The 21,289-nt window shown below is 37.4% G+C and overlaps 1 protein-coding gene across 10 annotated transcripts in view; it reads right to left on the bottom strand.

Annotated features, from left to right (window-relative positions):
- PCDH15 (protocadherin related 15) overlaps positions 1-21,289 on the bottom strand; it is an 805,351-nt gene that overhangs the window by 375,090 nt on the left and 408,972 nt on the right. For all 10 annotated transcript variants that reach the window (XM_030486584.1, XM_030486585.2, XM_032919940.1 and 7 more), the window contains one exon: positions 2,737-2,855. In XM_030486584.1, the coding sequence (XP_030342444.1) occupies positions 2,737-2,827 (91 nt within the window). In that variant the 5' untranslated portion in view covers positions 2,828-2,855. The remainder of the gene's footprint in view (positions 1-2,736; positions 2,856-21,289) is intronic.

The following is a 21,289-nucleotide window of genomic DNA, read 5'->3' as shown; positions in this document are numbered from 1 at the left end:
GGGTGGCCTTTGTTGAGCAACGAGTACCCCACCCCGGCTTAAATTAATTTCTGTATTTTTTTTTCTTATTACAGTATAGCATTATGGAATTTGAAGTACTTTTAGCTAAATCAGTTCATTCTTCAAGTTTGCATTAGGGTGCTGCATGTTGCTCAAGCAACAGTATTTCTGAACATTTCCCCCCAGTAAAGTAACAATACTAACGACTACATGCATCAAAATCATATCCATTGAAAAGTAAGTCTCCTCTGTTCAGAATGTATGAAAGAACATTAAGAATAATAGCAAGTTTGGGTTCTGTGCTAAACAAAATGCTGTGAGTCAGGACCAAAAAAATCCCCCCACAAATGCCAGGAGGAATATCATGATGTGGCCACGCCAGCAGGGATCCTTTTAAACTCACCTGAAACACTGGCTTAGTCAGAAAATGGGAAATTTCAGGAATCTAAGTTAAGGCACTAAAAGAAAGTTGGTAAAACCCTGATACGGTCTGTACACTGTCTCCAAAGTTCTGCATATGTGGAGTAGATATAATGCTAACTAAGTCATTCAAAAGTTTTAGACCTGATTTTAAAACAATATGTATTTTCAGGTCTTCTCTGTTTCCTAGAGACGCAAGTGATTTCATAGAATTATTACAAGCGTTCAGTATAAGAAGCAAATAAAAAGTCAAACCAGTAGAAGGCAATAAAAAAACCAAAACAAAACAAAAACACTCCCCCCCCCAAAAAAAAAAAAAAAAAAACCCACAAAAACAAACCAAAACAAAAAAACCCAAATCAAATTAGCTGAATTTCTGCTCCCATTGCTATCTCTCAGTGATGCAATTTTCACCTGCTCACAATAACTCCTGACAGGAATGAAGAAATTGCAGACTTTCCTATCGCATGACCCCATCAGGCAACAAAGTTTTTATGAAAAACTAGCTGCAACTACATGCTTACAGCCTTTTTAAGTAAGAAAGTTGCTATACGTTTTCAGTTACACTATCATTAATGAATGATAGCTTATATATAACTGTGGACAAGTACCTTTCCCTTCTTCCAAAAGAAAGAAGGTACAGTCTGTGTACTTTTGGAAATAGAGGCATTAAATAACATGGAAGTTTGTCATATAAGAAGTAGAAAGGAACAAAAATTGAAACACAAGGAAACCATCTCCCTATTTTGAAATATCAAACTGTCTATTACTATACTTTCTGGGGCACTTGTGCCATGTGTTTTGCACGCTTCAACATTGTTCAAGTGTAACTATAATTCAGTATTCAACTGAAATTCACAATGTTATTTTGATCAAAGATGTCTTTTTGGATGAATGTTATGATATTGCCTGTGTAAAAAGTATTGCTTTATATTTTCATCCTATGTGAGTGCCCTCTTTTCATGACCCCAGAATAGATATAGCCCAGTGCAGTCCTATCATTCTGCTTCCCTTCTCTCCTTTCAACTTACTCCCATTGCTCTTCAGCATCCACTTCCTCCCATGTGGCTGAACATGTCAGGGGACATACCATTGCCATGCAGCCTCCCCCCTCTCAGATCTAGCATTTTGCTGCTCCAAGACCACTTGACAACAGCCACCAAGTGCAACATTGCAAAGCATAATGCCACACTCCCTGCAATAATAAATGATTAAAAAGTAAGCTAATTGTACCCAAGCATAGATCAAGTAGCTGAAATACAAGCAGCTCATACACTTTACTACAGTGTCAAGAATGACGGCTATAATGACGCTGTATAAAAATGGATAAAATGAAATTAGTTTTCTTGTGTATTACAGACAATGTAGGGTTGGGCTGAGGGATGGAAGGGGTGGAATTTGAAGAACAATTGATAGAGCAAGAAAAACATAGTTTCTACTCGGTACCAAAAAGCATACGCAAAGTTCAAATAGGATTGAAGACTTCTCATGAAAAAAAAAACCAAACAACTCTACTTCACAACTGCCAAAATATAATTTTCTAAAAGAAAATCCCGCTGCAAGTCAGAAATATATACCATTACAGCTTACCTACATGGAAGGCATAAGCGTCACTTCAAATGAGCACCTTCATTACCGGCATTCTGAAACTGTACTCAGTTTTACTTATCCCCTCATTATTCCTCAGATTATTTAAGAACAAGCCTGCCAAACTCAGCTCTCCAACTTTTAAAACTGTTTAAAAGAATAAATCCTAATCATTTATCTAGGTCTGTAATTTTTTATTACTATAGATAATTGGCAGAACACATTTCTATTATCTTTTCATTAAATCAAACGAAGATGCTGTGAGGAAGAACATGAGCTACTGGTGCCACATTTCAGGATTTCTGAAGTATTGTTTATCTAGAAGACCCTCATTGTGGATCTTTTCTGAAGTTTTTAGTCCGGCATGTGTACAACCTTGTATATAATCCTCTCTCAAACACCTCTTCCGAGTTGTGTAACCATTGATTTACAAATAAAGTAAAGTATTTGTTCAACGAACAAGAGGAAACAAATTTTCATGCTAGAGTCCAATACTGAATAATCATAACCTAAGATTTTAGCTTGCCTGGTAAATCAACAGTTTTGTAAAATATAATCATTGGCAGATGCTTAGAATCATGAAACACACCGAGATCTATTTTTATTGTAACTTGTCTTTCCTGCAAGTATCAAACTACTTTTTAAAGTAATAATTAGTGGGGAAGAGGGGGGAAGGGCACAAAGGAATTAAAATGAAATCGAAGAAGCATCCCAGAGCAAAAGCCTTACCTTCATCATTCTGGGCCAAACAACATGCTAAGATAGTAGCAACTGCAACCCCTACAGCTAACCATTTCCAGAGACAAAATCGCTGTAACATTTTTTGTCAAACTTCACTCAAGGCAGATCTGAAAAATAAAGATTTGACACATGCATTAGTCAACCAAATTACAGAAAAGTGATTACAAACTATTTCACGGGTAACTATGTATCTGTAACTATGTAGGGTATATATACAGTCTATAAGAGTGTGACATTGTTTCTATTAAAACAAGCTAAATTAATCCCACTGGCATCAATACATACACATGTACGCATTAACCTGATAATCGTGTATGCATAGGCTTCCAAGTAAAGAAAATGTAAGTTTCTTGCTTACATCAGGTCTAATTTCCATAATTTTCATACAATATTTATGTTATCCTTCCTGCTTTAGCCTTATGCTTTAAAGCGTTTTAGAGAAGTGACAGTATCAGAGAAATTCCACTTATTAAGACTAGTGTTCAACTGCAAAAGTCAGGAGGTACCAAGTATTCAAAGACATTGGCCAGCAGAAAAACATGAGTGAATGCCATAAATGGCCTTCTTTAACGAGACAGACTGTTGGCTCATGCCCAGCAAAGGGGGAAAAAAACCAAACAAAACACAACCCAGATATACAAAAAGAAAAAACAAAACCAAACCCAACCAACCAACCACCCAACCAAACACCAGGAGAATAAACTGGCCAAGACAGGTCTGGATGAACTCCAGAGCATATTTAGAGTGAGTAATATTTGAGAGTTATCTAAAGCTCTAGTTTATGGCTCTAATAAATAGAATTAGCATATTTCTGTAGCCTAGAACTGAATTACTTAAAAATATTCCTTCACATTTAAAAACATTATGACAAATACAATGAACTTCGTAGCAACAGAAGCATGGAGAGAGACTTTTCAGCATTATAAAAACAAGCGATTGTATAAAAGCAGTTTAAGAGTTGTCAATTTTCCGAAGCAAAGCACTTGACTCAGATTTCATTGCCACTTTCTGCTTATAACTTTCTATCATGGCTACAAAACTGCTGCATTTCATTCCAAGTCAAACAAATAAACTATTACCCCCTACTTAACAACCTCAGCACTAACACCATCTGATCCTCTATAAGCAAGACACTATTGAAAATGTGCTATCATTTTCCACCCTAAAATGAAGCTTATAGAAAACAAAAGTGTATGGACAGCATCTAATTCACACAACGGGGGGCGCCCCCCCCCCCCCCCACCAAAAAAAAAAAAAAAAAAAAAAAAAAAAAACACACAACAAAAAAAAAAAAAAAAAAAAAGAAAAAAAAAAATCTACTTAGGGCATAAAGCCATCCTTTTAGATCGCTCAACAGTTACTCAAGCCACAAGGAAGCAGGGTTTCCACTAACAGAAACAGGTGATAGTTTCATCAAGTACTGGACAAGCCAAGAATTCCTCTAAGATGTGAATTTATTCCAAATCAAGCAATCAAGCATTTTGGTTAATATGAAGAAAATAGAGCTATGACATAAAATGTTCTTCTAAGAAAAGCAAGCAAACAAAAACAATCCACCAACCAAATAAATAAACCCAAAACAAACTTAAAAACAACAACATAAAAAAGGCCAAAACAAATGTGTGTCAAGAGTTTTGGGGGGAAAAACAGATTTTCTGTCTTAATTTTGTTTTCAAATAGATGAGGAAAGCAAGCAGTGAAATTTAATAAACCAGACTGAGCGGTCCATATTTACTGAAATATGTAAAGTTCCCAGGTGATCAACACTGGATATATTTAGCCTTCTTCCAAGGCAACTGACACAGGTAAGATGTATTAGGCTCCCTTACACAGCAAGCAGAGCTCTTTTTCTCTTTGCAAAGGCATGGATCACAGTTGACTTTTTGCCTTCCAGGAGATTTTAATACCAACATTCACTACTCCAAACAATGCTGTAAAATTAAAGGGGAGCAGAAAACCCATTTAAAATCCTACACCATGCATACTGCTCCATTTCTCATTTCGGGCTTAAAGATGAAGAGAGGCCTTTCCAATCTCCACCTTCATTCAAGAAGGACTCTTCCCACCCTGTTCAACAGCAGTAGGATACTGCAGGCAGTTAGTTGCAATAGGGAGCAATTTCAGGAAGAATTTAAATATTATACATCAAACAATGAGGCAGATTGTGTCTAATGGAAGCAGCAGTGCAGATCTCATGGGATGGTTCATTTTCATTTTAGGTAAACAAATATCAGTCTTGACAAAACAGCTCAAGGTTACAGGAATTAATGAACTCAAGCCATGCAATAGTATCTATGAACCATACAAAAGCACCCACTTTCCTCTTCTCTCCTTTTTCTGTTCCACAGGCACTTCTACAACATTTTCTGCCCCTAACTCCTGCAGTGACAGCTCTAATGAGAATTTCAGACTCTTCCTAAAGGGCTTTTTATTCCTGTACACATGAGGGAACCAGAATGGTTAGCAAAGATCCCACTATCCATAGAAAAAAACCTATTTAAAAGCTTCTCACACAGCTATGAAAAGGAAGCTTCAAGCTCATCAAGTATGTTACCCATAGAAAAAAAGAGCAGTTAGTTCTTTCTTGAGAAGAACTAAAAGAATAAAAATCCCTTCCTTGAGGAACCCACTCAGGAAGTTTGCCAGTGTTGCTCAAAAGTGGCTTTTTCCTCCCTCTTAATTACCAAAATGCTCATCTGATTTCTGTCACCTGAATTTCCACTTAGCCAATTCGGAAGTCATTCTGGATTTTGCTAAGACACCTTCAAAGAAGGGAAATTGCTTACACCATAACATATCCTAGTTGATGACTTTAAAATAAAAGCCTGAGTGTCTCCAAATTGCCCAAATAGATTCAAATGAATCCAGCACCACCATTAGGCTTCCTGGGAACTTTTGAGGGTGTGAACTTCTCAATAGTTCACCATTCTTTCCTCCCACATTAAGAGGAGATCCTAAAAGAATTTGGCTTCATCACTTCTTCAGTTTAAGCAAACAACGTTATTACATTAGGGGGCATTTGCTGTCATGTGCTTCCAACCTTTTACACTTTAAAAAAAAAACAAACCCAGAAACAAGTAATTTCAGGAGACTATCTTAGTTTCTTGAGGTCAAAGAAAAATCACATCCATCTGCAGATTACTTGGGTTATAAGGCATAGAAAGAAATGCACATACACACTTCAGAGGCCTCTGATATTTTACTTTACAACCTGGGGAAAAAGAAAATCCAGCTCTCCAATCATGATGTTCTATTTTAGAAAGTTATTCAGAGCTCAGCTGACATCCTTGAGTTGAGTCTACTCTGAAGAGATTTTAGGACAGAATCTTGGCAGATTTATTTTTTATTTTGACAAAATGTCAAGTTAACCATGAGGATAGCAACACTGCTCCTCTAAGAATATAATCTCTATATGCAACTGTAATACAACAGAATAAAAATCGCCACCTCTTTTTTCTCCAACTTGTACCAGTAAAAACTGGTATGAAGTGTAGAAAACAAGAATATTCTTAAGTTCAACAGTTCTTAAGTTTCTGCTAACTCAGAAATAGCTCATAACAAACTGCAAATTACTATGAAGTCCCTAAAGGTAAAATTTCAAAAGACAAATGAAAAGAATCCCTGCCCATGGCAGGGGGGTTGGAATTAGATGATCTTAAGGTCCTTTCCAACCCAAACCATTCTATGATTCTATGAATTAAGGTTTAGGGGATTTTCAATTCCTGGCAAAGGAAAAAGGTTTCAATAATGTTCTCTCCAGAGCGTTCCCTCTTTGACTGTACAGCTGTACTGAGAAACAAAACATAAGCACAGATTTTGCCAGAGTGGAGGCAGCAGCTGATCACTGGACACATTTAGAGGTTGACTGCAGCAAACTCATGTAATCACACTCCAAGGAGCAATCATGACTCCTCATCCCACTTCTGGCCTTGCTTTTTTTATCTTCCCCTCTCGTCAGTGTAGCTATCGAATCAGCCAAACCACCAACCACTTATCAAGATATCTATAAAATAGGCACTTCAAGAAATTTTAAGAGGGGATAAAAGTGAATTAACCACTCCCCCCAAATATCAAATCTGAGTTACCACATCCAAGTACACTGAATATATTTAAGACCCAATGATATTACAGTAACATTAAATACTTATTTACTTTAAGATCAGCACTTACAGTACTTAAAACATCGCATTCATTTGAAGCTGGAGGGGGCAGAAAACATGGATTCAGTCAAAATAAATAGTCATGAATGGTTAGGGTAAAAAATATTCTTAAATACGTATATAAAATTGTTCTTGTTATGGAAATAAACCTTAAGTTTAAAAAGTTTTTTTGAAACTGGCTAGATGCTAACACAGCCTAATGCCACTTGTTGAATGGATCAATTCTTTATAAAAATTAACCTCTCGGAGAAAGATAGACAAGGAAGGAAAAAAAAAATTCACTGACATGGTTAGGAGGTAACAAAGAATCATAGAATAGTTAGGGTTGGAACAAAAAAAACAGTGTACAAATACCCAAACCCTTGTACACATGGTCTCTGATAAACTCCTAACCCAAAACCAGAGCTTAAATTGCAGCAGAACATAGTGCTTCAGTAAACACTTGAAAGAATTCGATTTGGAAAAATTTTAGCTTTTGGACTGAGGTTGCAGCAAGCTAGAGACCATTGGTTTATTCAGAACGGAACTGACCTATCCGCACCTGATTTCATATGAAATGTGGAATATAGCAGTGCCACACCATATAAACAGTCACATAGCAAAAACTTCTTCAGTGTTTTCTTACCATTAGCAGCAATCTGAAAACAACTTTGAGGAAAACACTCTATCAGTGCTTCAAACCCATTGCTATGAACAGAAAGTGTATACTTACAAAGAAACCATTAAGCACACAACAATTCAGCAGACATGTAAATAAATATTTGCCACTTGTTATATATGTCAAAAACAATAGCTCCTGTGAAACTGCATGATTGGATGAATAATATATAGCCTTTAAAAAAAACCTATTAAATACCCATTTTTATGTATTATATTAATTTATGCAACCAGCCAGAATTCCTTCAAGCATCAGAAACTACACATTTTGCTTAGTGGTGTTGCTCCTTCCTATATATTGCAATTGTGATAAATCCTTAAGAGTGTACATATCTTTAAAAGTATATGTAACTGAATTGTCTAAACACAGGAAAAATTATAGTGGACAGGGCTTATTTCTATTATTACTGATTAGATGAACTCTTTAAAGGATTATAGACACAAAGCCAGGAAGTCTCTGCAGTGCAAATGCTTATTCTAGAGAACTGGTGCCATAATAAATCAGAAACATCAGTAGAACCAGAAAAAAAAAAAAAAAAAAACCCAGTCTCTTACAGAAGCCAAAAAGAAGATGAATTTGCTTTACTGCCTGACAGTGTTTCTGGCTTGGCTAAAGCTACAGTCCAATAAGGTGTACGTCCCAAATATTTTATTTTTGTTGACAAAACAATTATGTTGAACTGTCAGCGTAAGAAAAAAAACTTTAAAAATATTATTTAAACACAAGAATAGACAAAAAAACCCTTCTGGTTTGTCTCAACATGACAATTAATGTGACCTCATATAGTAGGCAGCTACATCTGCCTTAACATCTGGGGCACATACAGCAGAAGTCATTGCTGGGACCCGACATACATACTAAGTATTGCAGGGGGTTTTTACTTCTGATTAGCTGGGTCCTGAGCCCACATTGCTGGTGGAGCACCTCAGCTGGAAAGCTACAGTGCTGGAAAACACCCTCACTTTAGGCTTAACTGAAAAACAAAACAAAAAACAAAACAAAAAAATATCCACCTCTTGAGCTCGAGGACTGCTCCATCTAGTTCAGGGCATGCTGGAAAGCTAAATGTCGGCCCACAAACTCCCATGTCCAATCGCTGCACTTCTGAGGCAGCTCCTGAGCCCACCTCATAGCACCTACTTAAAATCAAGAGAAAAGTCAATGAAGAAGGACCTTACCTTTGAATTAAAGTCATGTAAGCTATTTCTGGCTCTAATTCAGGAGCAAGTGTAAATAACGTGATTTACTGAAGTCAAATATCTGTTTTAATCCATTTGTGAATAATATTTCAAGCATAAGCAAATATTTGGCTGAACTGGGGTTATATTGAATAATTTACAGTGTAAATGCAACCCTTTCTCCAATTTTGGATGTTCCACAACCAGAAGACTACCACAGTTTTTATTTCACTAACACTGCTTGAGAACTTCATATGTAAATATTTCAGCATATTCAGACTCCTGAATTTACTCAACCACTAGTACAATTGGCCTGTATTTTGTTACTCTCCTTGGATAAAACCTTTCAGTAATATGATGATTTTTTAAGATCAAGTTTCAAGATCAAACATGCTCACAACTCCATTCCTTTTTCACAACTGCTGGATCCATTCTAATGGATCTATTCCACAAAAAATACATTTTAAAAATAGAGTAGCACTGATGTTTCATTTGTGGCTCTCCTCCTGTTCTGTGCTTACCAGAGTCTTGAGTTTTCAGCCTTACTTGGAGAAAGTATTTTTAGAAAGCAAATACACAAGTACTTCAGAAAAATCTGATGGCAATTTATATGAACATCTGAAAATATTTTCAACTGTGAGTTAAAATTCCTCAGCATATTCTCTGTATCTATGTTCCAATCATCCATACATTCCTCCTTGCCTGTAGTCTTCTAAGGACTACTAGTTTTAATTATTTCCTCAACCCACTCTTTAGATGTATTATTTTCTGTGCCTTTCTTACATAAATGACCACTTTTCTATGAGATGCATAGCCACTGCCACAACAAGGTATTCCACAGCTAAAGTAAAGCACTAGTGAGTGAGTTACTTGCATCTGCATTAGCTCAAAAATAATTTAAAACTTCAGTGAAAGCACTTCATCTAGGTTCAGTGACCCTGTACCTAGATGTGAAAGATGCGATTTAAAAGTTAACAATTAAAGAGTTAATTGTACTTTAATCTAGAAATTCCTGTTTGTTTCAATACTTCACCCCAAAACAAAGTATCTGGTATTTCCTACGCTCCATCAATAATAAAGTTCTTTATTTTCCATCTCTATATAGCAATGGTAGCCAACGTGCATATGGCCTGATTCACAGCAGGTGACATTTTGAGAGCTCTTTTCCAATCATCCTTCCAGCAGTACATACTATAAATGCACTATATTAACACTTGATGTAGCATGCTGCTAATTTCCACAGAAAGAGAGAAGATTGCTAAGTATACGTAGGTTTGTGCAGATAAATGTCAACTATACTACCAAAAATAGAAAAAAGCTTTTATAGAATAATTGAGGTGGAGATGGAGAAGGACATTTTTTCCTGTGTCCATCATTACTTGTGACTGCTTGATTTATTTTCTGTATTTTTAAAAAGTATTCCAGCTATTAGATGGATTAACAGTATTACAACCTCTTAATTGTGGGTGTGTAAACAAGGTAGCCAACTTATTTTTGTCTACACATCTAATGCTTTAACACATTATATACTCAGGTTCCCAAACCCTCTGCATGGAATTAACCTACACAGCATTGTATTCAAAGAAGACTTAGAGTGCTTAATCAAAAGAAGTTTGTAAGTTTGGACTGCGTCATACTGTATGAAACTCTTACCTTGCAGATAGTGGCTCTAGAAAGAGGAAAGATATCCTAAAACCCCTTATATGAGTGCCAGACTTAGTTTAAAAAGTTACATTAACTGCTTAACATTGAAACATTAAAAGAAATATAATCTATTAGTCAGAAGTAAAGTTAGTTCGTCAATGTCTTTACAGAGGAGCAAATCAGATGTTTTCTTCAAGTGAAAACTAAGGAAGATCTTGGTATCACTGCAGTGGAAAACATCCTGGTTTTTTGAAATCTCAAATACTTTCAAAGTTCAGGTTTTTCCAGCTCCCACCAAAGTTCTCAACAGGCTAGATGATTCTCATAGGAGCAAAACACATGAATTGCGAGGAAGAAAAAGCATACTCAAACACATAACTCAGCCTGTGCTGCTGGAAAGCTAAATGAATGTTACTGCCCTCAGGTTAAGGAACTGGGCTTTGGCCAGGAGAGCACTGCTGTCATGAATGGCAGCAAATAGCAAATATAGCTAAAAACAGTGAGGCTGGAAGGCAGCCACTGCTCTGCCACTGGCTGGGGGCAGGAGGGATATGCCGCTGCCTAGCTTGAAAGAGGACCTTCAGTCTCCAGCTGCAGCTACTGTCACACAACATACCAAGCCCTCATAGGAAGCATACAAGTAGTTGTATGCAAAATAAGTTTAAGGGTACTATACAGTACCCTTTAAAAAAGCTGACCCAGTTAAAATGGTTCACTGAGTATCATTAGAAGAATTGAATTTCTGGGTCTAGATTATCTGTTCATCTTTCCCAAGATGACCAATTATTTAAAGATGATCCAACCTCTAAATACTAACATTCAAGTCAAAATATCCAAATCCATCCAGCTCTATCCTGAACTTTCCCATACCTGCTTCCTGCTAGGCCAGGCAGACACACCATAGGTGTGAGTCTCTGGTGCCAGAAACTATTCTGTCTAGAGTCCCGCTGTGTGCTCCTTGTAGAAAACCAGTTAACTGTCTCAATATCTTAAGGCTTAAAAACTGACTTATATTTATGGCAGTGGACATGTCCCAAACTATCTTAAGTGAATTTACTTTATCAAAGAAAATTCCATTCAAGTAGAATTTACATGCTGCAGTTTCTCTTCTCTGTGCGAATTTTTATTTAAATTTTGTAAAATAAATACATCAAGCTTGTCAAAGCTAAATCTACCTTTCTAGAAAATGAGTGTTTCTACTTATCTGTCAGTCATCACACACCAAAAGTGGTGTTAAACACATCCTGGAGTAATTACAGGTTTATTAGCTTTGTTAAAATAGTTCAATGCAATGACATTTCAGAATTCACATGCATACACATAAACATATACCCATGTGAACGCACACACACTTAGCAGACATTTTACTCAGCTACTTCTGTGTCAAGTTGAAGAGTGTGTTATTGCACATTACTGGGCCAGAACCTTTAAAAAAAGTCCTAGCTTTTGAAGTTAGGGCAGCTGACAAATAGTAAAGCTGATTAAGTCAAATAGTTACCTGCGTTGTATGTCTGGACTTCAAGTTACAGACTAAATAATGAAAGTTTAGAAGGTTTAGAGGTGTCTTCTGTTGTAACTTGTTTCTCTGGAAATTACACTTTCCACTTAATGCTCTAAAGCAGCTTGTTCTTAACCTACTTGTAATTACTATTTATAACAAATTTTAATAAAGGAAACCCACCAAGAAGAATCCTTGAGAGTTATCTGCAGTCTCATTTCTAATGCTACTCCAAACATGTTCCTAGACAGATCCCTGTTGTGACAGTACAGCTCAAGAGGCTGCCTCACGCTAAAAGTTGTTTAACCTGTAATCATAGAGAGTAAAACCAAAGTCCTCCACCGCTGCTGCCTGCTGGAGTAACTCCATCCCCTCTCATACTGGTGAGCAGGGCACTCAGCTACACACACTCCTGCCTGAGACATCTCTAAGCAGTGGCTGGTAGCAGTGGGACAACAGCATTACAAAATCCTCTAAAAGCAAATGCGCGTCCCATTATTGTACTGGTGAAGGATTCCATTGAGCCTGCCTTCCTTCACACCCTCGGGATACTCAGTAACTGCTTCTCGTTTCTCAGTAATTCTCAGACACCTTTTTTCCCCACCGGTGCCTACCTGTTATTAACCTGTAATAAACAATGACACTCAAAGAATGGCTTTTACCCTCCAGCCTCAGCTGACTACAGGAGACAGTCCCTTTCTAAACTCTCCAGAGACACCAGACTCCTCAGCACAGCTCATCACAAATTAAGTTATTTAACAAAAAAATTGAGGCTTCTTTTCTAGAGAAGTGCAATAAATAGCAAGTTTCATGTTTATCAGTTCCTTGTTTACTGGGTCACACAATGCATTATCAATTACCATATTCTGCTACACTTATCAGCGCTTAAATCAATGGATTATTTAACTCATAAGGCAAACATACAAGGAGGTTGTCTAATGTCTAAATGTAACACAACTATTACATTTAGACCTCTCTCATACATCTCCAGTTTTGTTGGGAAGCCTCATCAGTCTAGATAACTGGATTTCGGAGTCTGCTAATTGAGTAACATCCAAGATCTCCATTATTTTAACCACATACCTGTTGTCAGTCACCCAACCTGTATTTCAAGCCCTGCTTAGCATTATTTTTGTCTGGACTCACTAGGCCTGCCCTTACAGTTTCCTTCTGCTCCCATCTAGCAGCACCAGCACTTTAAAACCAAAGAAGTCTTGCGTTTTCTTCCTCCACCTCCTTCACTCCATCAGGTGCTAGTTCTGCACATTGAACTTACTTTTCATCACCACTCCTATACAGCCTCTTCCAAACCTCCAGCTCTGCTTCGTGTTCTCTCATGTGCCCTTCTAAATCTCCAAGCTGTTCTATACCTGATATCATGTCTATCAATCCCCAAGCACTCTTTCACTCCTCCACTCCATGATTTTCCTTCCTAGTATTTTGGGGGATCTTACCTTTAAAAATCCCTCTTACTGCTTTTAATTAGCAATAAGAGCGTAATTAGATGTGATTACTTGTTTCAATTATACTTTGACTGCTTTCTGAGCTTATTAGCCATGATGGAAAGCAGGCAGTTGAGTATTTGCTCAGGTTTTCACATATTTATTCCTTCCCATTTAAAAAACTCACAGAAGCTGCAATCACTTCCCTGTCTACATTTGCCCATCTCTAATCATTCCACATTCTACACCTTTCCATCACTCCAATCACCTTTTAGCCATATATCCATGTATACGATGTATATCCACCACCTTTCTGGAGATGTATGTCCATCTCCAGAACTTCTGTTTCTCCAGATACTCGTACACCTCAGTACTGCATCATCAAGCTCCAACGCTCAGCATTTTACTTTCAAGATTTCCTGGATTTTGCATATTCCTGCTTTCCTTAAACCAAAGGAAAAAGAGCACTCTCACATGCCCAGGTTTCTTTGGCTATTCTGAGACATTTAGTCTCTGCATCTTTCAAGAAAATCCTTCTTTTCTAACCTTCAAGAGTTTGAAAAATGCTTATGCACACTAATGAATAGCGGAATTGATCTTGCATTTATCAGCTTCTTTGTTCAACTGCATCTGCTGGTGATTCACACGTTGCAGAGCTGGGGGGTACGTGCTCATGTATCATGATGTTTTGATGTGCACAGGGCTCTCATTCCGGGACAGCTGGCCATAGAGCGCCTACCAAAGCTGCTGTGAGCCTTCAATGGGGAAAGAGGAAGGATTCTTGCATTTCTTTAGGAAACACAATGTCATGGAAGAGCATTGTCCCTTGCCACAACATTGCACAACACAGACAATAACACGCCATTGCAAGCAAACTTCGACATGGAGAGAACAAAACACAGCCATGTGGGAAGTGACACAAAATCAGGACATCACTGCAACGTTTTAAATGACTCCAGCAAATTTCTTTAGTGTAAATGCAGCACATACCTTAGAATAGGTTAAGCAGTTTTGTTGAACACAAGAGGTCTAATAGTTCATTTACTTAACTCATAGTTATAGTGATTATTTCTAGAAGACAAAGTTGTTCAGCCAAAATGAGTTTAAAATATTTGTCTTTAACCAACTACCAAAAAATTCAACTAAAATAAGATACTTAAAAAAAAAAAATCCAAGAGCGCTACATACTACCAAAAAAAGCTTTCACAGCTTCTGTTTTAAATAACACAGCAATAACGCATCAGTTAGAGTAACGTTTAAAAACAGAGCTATGTTATCCTCAAATTTCAAAAGATCCCAAAGTAAATAAGATTGTTGAAGCAATTTTCTGTAACATCTCAAACAAAACAAAACCAAACCGCAACTTGTTTTTTGACAGGCTTTAGACTAACAGTATTCTTACACCCATACAAGGTCATCTAACCCTACTGTTTTGCCTCTGACTGAGGGCAGCTGTGGGAGAATGGACAAAAGTATACAAGTAAATACAAGTAACTTCTGAGATGTAGACAGTATTCAAGATGTGGACAGCCCATACATGTCCACAGGCACCCGATAATGTTCTCTTCCTCTCCTACTCACTTCCTGCATCCTACCACATACTTTCATTGTTACTGAGCTGACATTTCCATGAATTCCATAAAAATTGGCATTTAGAAGTCATTAAGCTGAACTGGTAAAGTTGAATAGAGCATGGAAACAGCCAGCACAACTTTGACACTCACCGACTTTCACAGAGCATATGAATGAGTCAACATGTACCTACTAGGATGTTATCACAATTTCAGTCATGAGATAATAAACCAAGTTTTAGAAACTAGGGGTAAAAATACCTCTTCTACCTAGAGAGTATAACTTGACATGAGGTTCAGCAGCAGTAGCCCCAATATAAAAAACTTTTTGACCCTCACAAGCAGACAATAATGTGCGAGCAGTCTAGTACCCACATCACTTGGGTGGAAGAAAATATATACACAAGTTCACAATAGACAGATAGGCAATGGCTTGCCTTATTCAAGGAAGAGTAAGCAATGCAAATCCATCTTGGAAGCTGCTCTGCTCACAACATTTAAAGAAGTAATTTTACTACCCAGGAATCTGACAGCAGTGAACCTGAAAGACGCCAGTGCAGCTGTTAACATTTGCAAACAGCTGATGGCTCGGAATCACACAAAACACAGAGTCCCACTCACTGCTGAAGTCAGATAACAGTAAGGAAAAGGAAATGTGCTCAAAAGACATGATTTTTTGTGCAGGTGAAAGAGTGGGGTTCTAGACATGGTCCTGTGATGGTTACTTTGAAGCAAGAAGATGCATTCGTATAGTTTGCATCAAAATAGGACCTGCACAGGAATTATGGCTGAATTGTGCTAAATGAAGCGATATGCCCACTCCTGGTGCCTTGTTCCTCCTTGCACAGTATCCTGAGGCTGTCAGGATGATAGATCCCAGCAGCAAAAACATTAAAACAGAATTACAAAAAACATTAATTCTAAAGATAAAATTAGAGGATGGTCTTCATTTAGTATCAGAAAAGAGATACTTTTCAATGCTGGCAGATACTTGATGAGAATCACCAGTGCTCCTGGGATTGAAGGATACTTTAATGCTCCTCCCTTGGTTGTTTTTGTTTGTTTTGGCTTGTTTGGGGTTTTTTGTGGTGTTTTGGTTGTGGGGGGTTTTATTGTGGGGTTTTTTTTTATTCTTTTGTGTTTTTTTCTTTGGGGGGGCGGGGGAAGAGGTGGTTGTTGGGTTTTGTTTGGTTAGTTTTTTGGGGTTTTTTTTATGATGGTCTTGTATCAAAGTGTGTAAAGAGAGACATAGCTCCAGAATGCGTTAGAAAGGAAAGCAGCTCTAGTGTATGAGATCAGCTGTCCAAAAATGAAAAGATGAACTGTAGGAATCAAAACCTTAATCAGACTAATTCAGTTGTAAAACATGACAGAAAATTAAGAGAGAACTGACCAGATGAGCTGGCCCACATGGTTTACTACTGCTGTGTGAAGGAGGTGTAAGTGTCAGTACTGGAGTCAGTGAAGTAATACGGAATAAAGAATGCCAACTGTGAAAGTCTGCCGACTCCACAGAGTTCAGCTATGGTTATTAACAACCACAGACGATTGTGAACAGCTCTGAGGATTTAAATGCATTTAGTACCTGAGCTATAGCTTGGGAAATGAATTTCCATTAGGATAAAAATGCACATTGGGACAAATAAGACATTCATGTATGCAAATACGGATTCTGAATTTGTCAGCTTTTTAGCTATTTTCCTTTCCTAAAAGGAAGCAATATAGATAGCTGCTACAGCGTAATAGGTACTGAGCTAAAGTAAACAAAATGCTTGGGAGCATTAGAAGAGATGATAGAAATAGGACCTAAATTATAATGACATTGTAAAGGACAATAGAAAACTCCTAGAGCATTAAACACCGTTTTTGCTGCCATGATTTCAGAAAGAGACACCAGAGAAGGAAAAAGTCTCAGGAAGGACAGATCAACTGTCTTTTAAGACACTGTGGGACCTAATCCTTCTTTTTCAAACAGAACAAGAAACCCCCAAAAAGCCCCTTTCTCTAAGAAAGAAGCCCAAGGATTACTTATCACAAGAAAGAGACATCATCGATATCAACTGAAATCTTGGTTACCAAAACTGCTGTAGTAACTATTTTTTCCTTTGACACTGTAACATTTCCATACTACAGGAATACAGACAGAAATAAAAGCAAGGATAAATACACACAAATAAAACATTTGGGTTTGTTCAGGAAGTCATCAGGATGGAGAGAGCAACTGACGTTACTCCCAGTTAACTTACCTTTCCAAACAATAGTATTTTTAACTATGCAGGTTAAGGCAAGGATATTCTATGCTTCAAGGCTTTTACAAACTGCCTGCAGGAGCCAAGAGAGGATACCAATGTAGTGCTATTTAGCTCACTTCAGGTGCGTGGTTCAGGGGTGCTTTTTATTTTCTCCAAGACATGCAGTAACAAAGGAATATATCCTGAACATAACAAATTTATGTCTTAATTCAGTTGTTAAATCATGTGTTTGAATTTTTTTATTTCCCCAGCTGTGTTATAAATTTAGCAAAGCATAAACTCCATAAATGAAGTGCGAGTTTCCTTACATTTCTCTACACTTGTTCCCAGCTAAAGAAGCTGCCTGAAGTAAAGAATTTTCTTCACCTTACCTCACTTGCTTTATTTGCATCACTTTAGCCCTAAGCACAGAACTGAGAAGAGAGAAGGTACCATAACCTCAGAATGAAGCAGCCAGCTTTCTGGGAAACTTGGGCTTAAATCCAGCTGCTTCAACAGTATCCTAATTTACAGCAGCTGTAGTTGGTAACATGACTACAAGTGACAACACATCCCATAGAGGCACTCTGATACCACTTTCTACAAAGTAAGGTGGTCTGAAAACACAGGTTTTATCTTATAAAACCAGTATTTAATGAAATCATATGATCTGACCAATCTTTTCCATTTTCATTCAAGGAAAAAATATGGTTCTCATATTTGAATTATTTGAATCTCTTACTGTGTGGTGCTTAAAGCTGGAGTAGAAATGTTTTTCCAGCCTACGAGAGCAGGAGTTAAAATCCACTAAATGAAACACAGAGCAAGTAAAAAGAAATAATCCACACTTTGACTTAGTTTTCAATAAGTGAAGGCAACACTGTGAGCAACATGACTATTTTCCCTTTTGAAATGCATAATTCAATCTTAAGCAGTTTCCCTGTGCCAGATTATACATGCATTTTGCAGTCCACCCTGACAACAGAAATCTAATACTTAAAGATGCCAAAATTAGGGCTTATGTCATATTCTTGCAGAACGCTGCACCTACTGAAGCCCCAAAACTTGCACAATTCCATTATCACAAAATAATGATGAATTACAAAGACAGAAGGTCCCAAGTAGTGGTAGTGCCTTGTAGGCACAAAGCATCCTAACACACTAATATATACCTGCTACCCAGGCAGCATTTCTGACTGTGTAGTAGGTGGCTCTAACTGCATAGTGACCACATTGTCATTTTCTCTCCAAAACAGGTATTGGAGTAAGATGATGGTACTTTTGGCTGCTCTCCTTCTCTAGAGTAGATTTTGTATTTTTGCTACTGTATCATGTTTTTTCCAAAGGGGATTCCCCAAGCATCAGGTCTCTTTTCATGATAGATTTCTGAAGGCCAGAGCATCACTATCTTTGAGCAACCTCGTCTAGTGGAAGGTGTCCCTGCCCATGGCAGGGGGTTAGAACCAGATGATCCTTAAGGTCCCTTCCAACCCAAACCATTCTAAGATTCTATTTGCCTCAAGAGCAGATCATGACTTTAGGGCAGAAAGATCACCACCACAAACTCTCCTCTAGCCTCATGTAGCAAGCCTAACCACATCCATCAAAGCAGGCCTCAAACTATTTTAATAGCAATGCTTCTCAACATGGATCTGCTTAGATTTTTTTTTTCTCTGATATATATATACTTTCAAGATCAACTGCAAGTCAACAGGTGCTAACGTACTATTTATAGTACATAGTCCAGCACTTCTTCTTAAAACACTATTTAAAAAATAGGCTTAAAAGTAATCATGAAGGCCTTTTCTTGGCTAGCAGGTAGCTACACAGATTAGCCACAAAATCAGTTCCCCAAAGACCCAGACTGCCTTCCCTATGACAGAGATTTTTTTATAGTGCCAGAGCTCATTTGACTAGGAAGCTGTGTGTTTTGCTCTGAACACAGTTGTCTTTCTGCAGTGACATGAACTTTTTCCTGGAGCTAGCTCCTAATTTGCACAACTGTGATGTGAGGTATTCCTCCCAAGAGCAAAAATTGGAAAAACCTCCTTTGAGACAAAATATCATCATAACAATAAGGATTTTTTTCTTAGAGGCAAGCCATCAAAATCAATGCAAAATCTATACGAATGTAGTACCAAAAGAGACCTTTGAGAAATTATACAAAATAGGATCCATGACAGAAGCACTGCAACTTGTCCCAAGGATACAGTTGGCGTTAGGTGGCACAATTAAGTAGAGGACATCACAGTAATGACATGAATGCTTCTGTACAGCCTTACCCAATTTTTGAAGTTTAAATTATCAGTGCTTTTTCATAAATTGCATCTTGAAGGCATTAGATGGTTTTAAACTTGCTGAGATCAGATATTTTTAAAAGACACAGATTCAATAACGTAATCGGATTGATGGTGTTAAATAACTATGACACTATATGCCAGGATTTATTTTTTATTTCCATCCTCCTTTGAAAGGCAAAGGGTAAAAGAAATAAATCAAAATAAGAATGAGAGCAATATGGCTTTGAACTTCACACTGAAAAAGGTTATTAAGACCCAGCTTGGCTAAACCTCCTCACAGGCCACTTATCTGGGAAGCCTACTCAGATTGGAAGGCAACAACTCTTCAAAATACCCACCAATAAGCAGACTTTTTTCTAGAACAATTTACATCTACAGTTAACATAGGTAGCTATAAGTCACTTTAGAGTGGACAATCTCAATCATGACTAAAACATATTATCCTTTTATTGAAATTAATCTCGAGACGTCTTTAGAGAGCTTTCTACACTCTTGCAGTTTTGGAGCGTTCTCAAAGTTCTGTTGAATTTCTCCTGAAATCTTTTATGCATGCACTATTTACCCAATGCTTTAGTCATCATTTATACCTTTCTCAGAACAAATGAAAAGAGGCAAAAATGCAGATGTGTATATTTATGTATCATTTAGTATGCAATCACAAATACTACATGTATCTGAAAACATAACTGATACATGCAGATTGTAAAATCTGGTTCGGCAGATGTCCCACCAGGAAAACCTCAGGGGACTGGAAAGCTATGCAAGTGGATATTGGTTTTCTGTGCTACAGTCCTCTTGCAGGATCTTTTAGAACTAAATTCCTATTGTTAGTGGTTTGTGCCCTTCAACCTAAATCTCTCTTTTAAACAAATTCACAGGGAAAGGTCTTTCCCCAAATGAAAGACAACCTAGTGTTGCAATTCTGACTAGAAGGTTTTCAGGAGTACTCTGTTCATAAGATTTGATCCAAATTGGAAGTTTAATGAGACACATAATTTTCAAATTTATTAGGAAACAAAATGACCCAATAGTTGACTACTCTGCTTCTTAATGCTTGCTCTATATTTTTTCAACTCAAATTAGTTTCGACTCAATACTTCATAACTCTTTAAAGGAGGAAAGGTGGAATCAGTGCTCAAAGAATAATCATTGTATTTTGGGGTAGATATCTTGCATTCTTCATAGGGAAATCAGGCATTCAATCCCTTGAAATTCAGAATTGGACCCAGGTAAGGAACTACCCACATCATTCTAAAAGACTACTTCCAGAAAGAAAAAAAAGAAAATTAACCTGCTTAATATGGATGAAGGATTACAAGAGCAGAAAATTTCCCAACACTATTTGCTGAATTCATCACATCTTGCCTCCTCATTTTTCACTAAAACCCCAAATCCTGGTTCCATCTGTTTCAACTGTAACCATTTAATATCAATTTCTCCCTTTCCTTTCTGTTCCCTGTTTCATAGAAATGGGTCTTTATTAAAAGATTATTTTTTCTCTTTGCGGATCACTTACACAGAAGGCCTCTGATAATAATCTTATTACCAAAAGTTATGGAGACCTGCCATTGTACTAACCAGGTGGGTCCAAGTGAGGTCACTCTATCGTTAGGAAAAATAGAAACCAGAGCATGGAAAATAATTTTTTAGGCAAAGGAAATAGCAGTTCAGATAAGCTCAGGAAGCTGGGCTTGTCACTGCAGTCAATTTGCAAGAGATTAAAGGGGACAAGCCACACTCAAATCAAATGACCAGTTGACAGACTATTTAGGATATAAACAGAAAAGGTCTTCTCTGAATAGATCTTTAATGATTTGGAAGGCATTGTTTGCAGGCTCTGCCACGCAATAAATTGATTT

The sequence above is a fragment of the Strigops habroptila genome, chromosome 5 (genome assembly GCF_004027225.2).
Source record: "Strigops habroptila isolate Jane chromosome 5, bStrHab1.2.pri, whole genome shotgun sequence".
In the NCBI taxonomy this organism is placed as follows: domain Eukaryota; kingdom Metazoa; phylum Chordata; class Aves; order Psittaciformes; family Psittacidae; genus Strigops; species Strigops habroptila.
The sequence above is the reverse complement of the archived record's forward strand: the minus strand, read 5'-3'. Positions and strand labels throughout refer to the sequence as shown.